The sequence below is a fragment of the Capsicum annuum genome, chromosome 10, assembly GCF_002878395.1.
Source record: "Capsicum annuum cultivar UCD-10X-F1 chromosome 10, UCD10Xv1.1, whole genome shotgun sequence".
Taxonomy (NCBI): domain Eukaryota; kingdom Viridiplantae; phylum Streptophyta; class Magnoliopsida; order Solanales; family Solanaceae; genus Capsicum; species Capsicum annuum.
In genome coordinates, this window is record NC_061120.1 from 40,548,528 (window position 1) to 40,554,272 (window position 5,745).

The 5,745-nt window shown below is 32.5% G+C and overlaps 1 protein-coding gene across 5 annotated transcripts; it reads left to right on the forward strand.

Moving 5' to 3' along the window:
* The first annotated feature begins 1,564 nt into the window (after positions 1-1,564).
* LOC107845841 lies at positions 1,565-3,465 on the forward strand. Of its 5 annotated transcripts, none has more exons than XM_016690338.2 (3): positions 1,565-1,895; positions 2,494-2,588; positions 2,809-3,465. In XM_016690338.2, exons 1-3 carry the CDS (start codon positions 1,598-1,600, stop codon positions 3,160-3,162), a joined length of 747 nt encoding a protein of 248 aa, XP_016545824.2. In that variant the 5' UTR covers positions 1,565-1,597; the 3' UTR covers positions 3,163-3,465. The 5 variants fall into 5 exon arrangements, 2 of the variants coding, with proteins under 2 accessions (XP_016545824.2, XP_016545825.2); XM_016690339.2 differs by having other exon boundaries at positions 1,565-1,826; XR_007045632.1 differs by having other exon boundaries at positions 1,584-1,895; positions 2,802-3,465.
* The last annotated feature ends 2,280 nt before the right edge of the window (positions 3,466-5,745 follow it).

Consider the following 5,745-nt stretch of genomic DNA (forward strand, 5'->3'; position numbering starts at 1 on the left):
GGGAGAGAGAGAAAAAATCACCTTTTTAGGCTATTATTGCAATGGACACAAGGGAAAGATAAAAAATGAATTATAAAATCAACAACGCATGTTTTAGAAGGGGGAAAAATTGATGAGTTACGTAGATAATTATACTTGAATATGTGAGTCATTTTCGTATATTTAATCGAGGAAGGATATTACTTATTAATAGATCCAACAAAGAATACAAACTAAATCAATTAAGAACATAAATCTGACTAATAACGCAAATTAGATCAATTAAGAATATAAGCAGAACTATCGGCATAACAATTAATATTGTGTTTAAATTATTAATAAGCAAGCAACAATCAACAATGCAAAAAAAAGTGGGAGTTTTTATGATAAATAAACAAAAGTGAGTTGACGAAGAGAACCTAGAGAAGAGAATCTAGAGAAGAGATAAATTGAAAAAAATCGAAAGAAAAGTATGGTGGAGATGGTAAAAAAATAAAATTAGCATGATTTTTATAGAAGCTGGTAAAAGGTATGCTAAAGCTTATTTTACATGAGACAGGAATTGTTGATTGTCGGTTTTGGAATATTTTTTTACCATATTTTGCATGAGAAAGGCTATGCTTAAAACCAAGTTGGGAAAGGATAATTTTTTTTTTAATTACAATAGTTTTTTTTGGTTCACGTTTGGGGGTGGTTTTTTTTAATTACTAATTATTTATTCTTAAATTTTTGTTGTTTTTTTTTGGGTCTCACAAAGATTTTTTTTAATTATTTTTTTGGTTTGAATTTTTTTTTTAATTTCTTGTTATGGTTAATTTTTTAGATGGTGGGAAAGAAATTCTATTTTTGTGAGGAAATTTTATTTTTTTTTTGTAATATAGTCAATATTTAATATTACTAAAATAATAGAAAAAAGGTAAAAAGACTATTTTGTCTAAAGTGAAATCTTTTAATGTAGGGTAAAAAGTTCAAATCACTTTTCTAAGCATCTTCACACTTTTAATATATTATAGATATAGATATAGATTTTTTAATTTCTTGTTATGATTAGTTTTTTAGATGGTGGGAAAGGAATTCTATTTTTGTGAGGAAATTTTTTTTTTTTTTGTAATACAGTATTACTAAAATGATAGAAAAAGGTAAAAAGACTATTTCGTCTAAAGCGAAATCTTTTAGTGAAGGGTAAAAAATTTAAATTACTTTTCTAAGGATCTTCACACTTTTAATATATAATAGATATAGATGTATTACGACATATTCTAATAATTAAGAATTTCTAGCTTCTTATTCTCATATTCGATACTGGTTAGGAGTTTATCCTCGCATGAGTATGAATGATCATATGAAAGTATGAAAATCCCACATCTAGACATAAAACATATACATTATATCAAAATCATACTTAGTTAGTCTCTACACTATCAGAAATTAGGTTTATGGCTACAGACTTTTTAGCGACGGTTGCAAATTCATTGCTATAAAGTATGTATGGCAACACTTTCAATCGTTGCCAAAAATAATAGTTATATTAATGTTATGACCATCGTTATTGAAAATGAACCGTTGCAATAGGTAGATATATAAAACGCTTTTTGTAACCGTTGCTATAGAAGTATCTATGGTTGAGGAAAAATTATCTATAGGATCTTTATTAATTCCCTCCATGATATTTCATTTGAGTCCGTCAAAAGAAATTTTTTTTCTTTATCAATACAACATATATCTAAAACCCCTATTTCTTTCTCATCCAAAACCCTATATCAAAAGCCCTTTAGATCTACGCTTGTATCAACGACACAGAGCATTGTTCATCATCTCACGCTTGCTCAAGAATCAGAGACGTCGCGGTACTGATAAATTGAAGGAAAGATTGTCATATAGAATCGTGTCTAATTCCATAGCTGTAAGAAATTTAGGTATGATTTTGTTGGTAAAAAATGACCGGAGTCCACGATTCTCCTTTTTCCTCTCCTTTCTTTGAATTGAATCTTCATGAGATAATAAATTTAGTGGTTTCCACTGAGAAAGAGATCACTGACTGACTCTTCATAAGGGATCTTTAGATTCGCTTGTTGCAGTCAAATAGGATTGTTTTCCTTCAGTTTGATAATCAAAGATCTTGCTGGAAATGAATATCATTTAGGATCTCCTTTAGTAGATAACCAAGATGTTTCTCTAATCTCTATTCATAGCGAGGTTCTTGCTTGTTAGCTTAAGTTTTCCTAATCAAAAAGTCACCTATTCCTTACTTAAACATTAAAAAAGTTTTGTCTGCCATAGGTTAAAGAGTTTGCTGCTCACACTACTGCAGTGAACGATCTTTGCTTTGACATAGAAGGTGAATACATTGAAAGTTGTTCTGGTGACACTCTTTTGGTCATTGGATGGGGAACTTTTGAAAATTGCATTAATAAAAACAAACCAGAACAAAGACATGAATGGGTCATTCAAGTATATAACAATGTCTGGTCTGAATCAGGTGGGCATCCTTTCAGACCATCTATTTTATTTCAGGAATTGCTCCTTTTGGTGATTATTTGGTTGTTCTAGCTTATATTCCTATCAAAGATGGAGAGAAGGACTTCAGCAGCACTATTCCCTCCAGACAGGTATCTATTTCCTTTTTGCTGACCTTGGACTTAACTGATCCGCTGGATTAAATGTCAACATATTTGGCACTTTCTGCTTTATAAATGAGTTATATTTCTTGCTATGCTTCACTTCAATGGGAAGTTCACTTATTTGATGCAAACACTTAACTTTAAATAGTTGTGCTCGGCGTGAATGTAAATTCCTTTATTTCTTTATGCCCGACATTTGAGTCCTTAGCATCCTCTTGCAATGTATACGGATCAAAAGAAAAGAGTTGCCGAAGAAGAGGCTACTTCAAAGAAAATAGGACTTGGTATTAGGTTACTATCACCTTCTACAGAGGATGCTACAACTGCTGCAAGTGTTAAATTTGCTCATAAGTTTGATATGAACATAAGGGATAAACGGGCCATGATATACTTCGATTTAATTTTTTCTGGATCGTCTAGTTTGTCAAAGCATTCAGAGCTAGAATCTAAGAGGAGGAAAATAAGAGCGTCTTCTGCATCAAAGATACTCGCTGGAGAATTTAAGCGCCCGTCATGGTCTGAAGCTACTATTTCATCTAAGAAAGATTGTTTGGCTCTTTGAAGCATTCAGAGCTAGAATCTAAGTAGAGGAAAATGCATTTGCTGCATCAAAGCTACTGGTTGGAGGACCTAATCGTCGTGATTGGAAGCTATCATTTCATCTATGCTTTCTCCTTCCAACATTTTAGATTCTTAGTTAACCTGCCGATCGAGAATTGAGTTTAAAATTTGTTGCTTTTTACTTATAATTAGTTGAGTTCCTAATTGTACAGAGTGGATGTGTGTTGAGTGATGTGCTTTGTGCCTGCTTTTATAGTATTTGTATTTTTCAAAGCTGAATAAAAATGCATGTGTTACTTATCTATCATAACAAGCTAGAGATGTAATCAAATAAAGTAATGTTATTCTAGCTTCAGCATACAAAAAAGGCTCTTGGAATTTGATTCAGTAATTCAAATGGTATAATCTAATTTCATATTTTGCTTTAAAATAGTTGCAATAGACAGGCAAAACCATTGCAATAGATGCAATTGCAACAGTTTAATGTCGTTGCAATAGAATCTATTGCAACGGTTAGTAACCGTTGTAATAGATGAAAATAGGCGTCCCAATAAGTCAAAATATAACCGTTCCTATAGCTTCACCTATGGCGACAGTTTTAGCGAACCGTTGCATGAATCATTGTCATAGATCTATCGCAACGCCCATATATAGGACGTTTGCTGAACTGTTGCGGTAAAGCTATGACAATGGTTTTGATGTCTATTGTTGTAACGCCCCAAAATCTAATTCTCGAAACGCCACACAGTGCTCCAAACTACAAGTAATCCTGAGCTAACCCTGGCTGCTTTCTATTAGCTCTGAATCTCAAAATAGGAAAATATGAATATACGATACTGACATTGCGGAAAACTATTTGAAAAGTCTGAATATATCTGAAAAGACTAATCACATCAATCTGATAAAATAAATACTGAAAGGTCTAAATACAACATTTGAAATCTAAGACTGAATCTAAAAGTTCGACAAGCCTCTACTAACTGAATCTAGAGACTCATTAGGACAGACCTCAGCTGACTCCGACTGTCTGAAGAGAACAAATAAAAAAAACATTTACTAGCAACTGGAAATCTGAATAGCTAAGTCTCGGAACTAAGAGGATTCACCAACTGCAGGGATGTAGATGAGATGCTCGAAAATCACTCTTGCTGTAGAGACTTGAGCATCTGAACCTACATTATGAGTTAATGTAGCACATAGATGTATATATGGATCAGTACTTTGATGATGGATTGAGTATATGGGTTCATGTAACAAGTAAACAATATCATCACAGTTTATAGAAAACATCATGCATGCTAAATATAAATGACTCACGTAAGCTTGAGTAATTTGACAACCGAAAGTTCAATCATGAATAATAAAACATGTAATGTAAATCTTGTGAGCAATTACACTTAGTTTTGAAATCTGTATTTTGTTCTTGTTCTCAAACCATGTAGGCTAAGTGAAAAAGGCTCACCTTTTATGTCTGAAAATTAAAAGCTGTAATTCTGTAACTGGAATATAAGTAAAGTAATATCAGAGTAAGTTTGTGAGCCTTTACACTTAGTTTCTAAAATCTGAAAAATACTTCATCTTAGGGCTTTAAAGAAATTAGTTTATCTGAAGGGAGGTTCTCTTAACTGACATAAACCATGAGAGCTAACATGGAGTCCCACGTCTCGTCCTCCTAAGGAATAAACCTCACATTGGGGAGAGGTGTCATACTCTTGCCAAGGAGTATAACCTGAGCTAAGTGATCATATCTGTAACTGTCATCCACATAGAAGTGGGAATAATCTGATAATCTGTACCTACATTGGCCACATAGTCCTGTGGCAGTAGGATGCGCTAAACCCGCACTTCCCGCTCGGTGCTAAATACTACTCCCTTATTAGTTGCTATGCTTATTCTGTTGGAAATCCACTTTTAAAACTAGAATAAGGGTTTATCTAAAACCAAATATGCATTTATCTTTTTAAATCTGTAAATAAAGCTGATCTAAATTCTGTAAAGTGGATTCCATAGCTAAACTGATGATCAAAGATCGAAGCTTTTCTGAAAATTTGAAAATAATATGTTCACAAGATGCTTAAAGCATCAATTTTCTCGAAGTAACCATATTCAATCTTGGGATAAATAACCGATGTATCAATCTTAGGTTAAATCATCAAACTGCTCATGCTTGATAATATGATTACTGATAAATCAACTCAAAATAGGAAAATTTCAGCAATATACATGGAAACATAAACATAATCATGTAATTCAACTTCTAACTCGTGAAAAATCTCATAATCTTGCAAATAATGATAATGGGTATAAACCCTAACTTGAAATTCATGGAAAAACATATATAATTCAGAAAGTTTGTAATTAAAACAAAGTTTTGGGCACAAGGATGAAAGATTCATCCTTGTTCAAACCCACATACCTTAATTGATGATCTTTGATGAGAAACTCGAATCTTGGATTTCTATTGATGTTTTGGAGATGGCTTCTTAGTGTTCTTGTATTGGGAATTCTTAAATTTGGACTATATTGAAGAATAAATGGAGAAATTCTGAGTTTCTTGGAGAGGAAGTATAATGAACTTGGGTTT

Coding starts and splice junctions, on each gene's coding strand:
- LOC107845841 (XM_016690338.2), top strand. CDS start 1,598: ATGGTTGAGGAAAAATTATCTATAGGATCTTTATTAATTCCCTCCATG. Junction 1,896..2,493: donor CATAGCTGTAAGAAATTTAG/GTATGATTTTGT, acceptor ATTTTATTTCAG/GAATTGCTCCTTTTGGTGAT. Junction 2,589..2,808: donor GCACTATTCCCTCCAGACAG/GTATCTATTTCC, acceptor TTGAGTCCTTAG/CATCCTCTTGCAATGTATAC.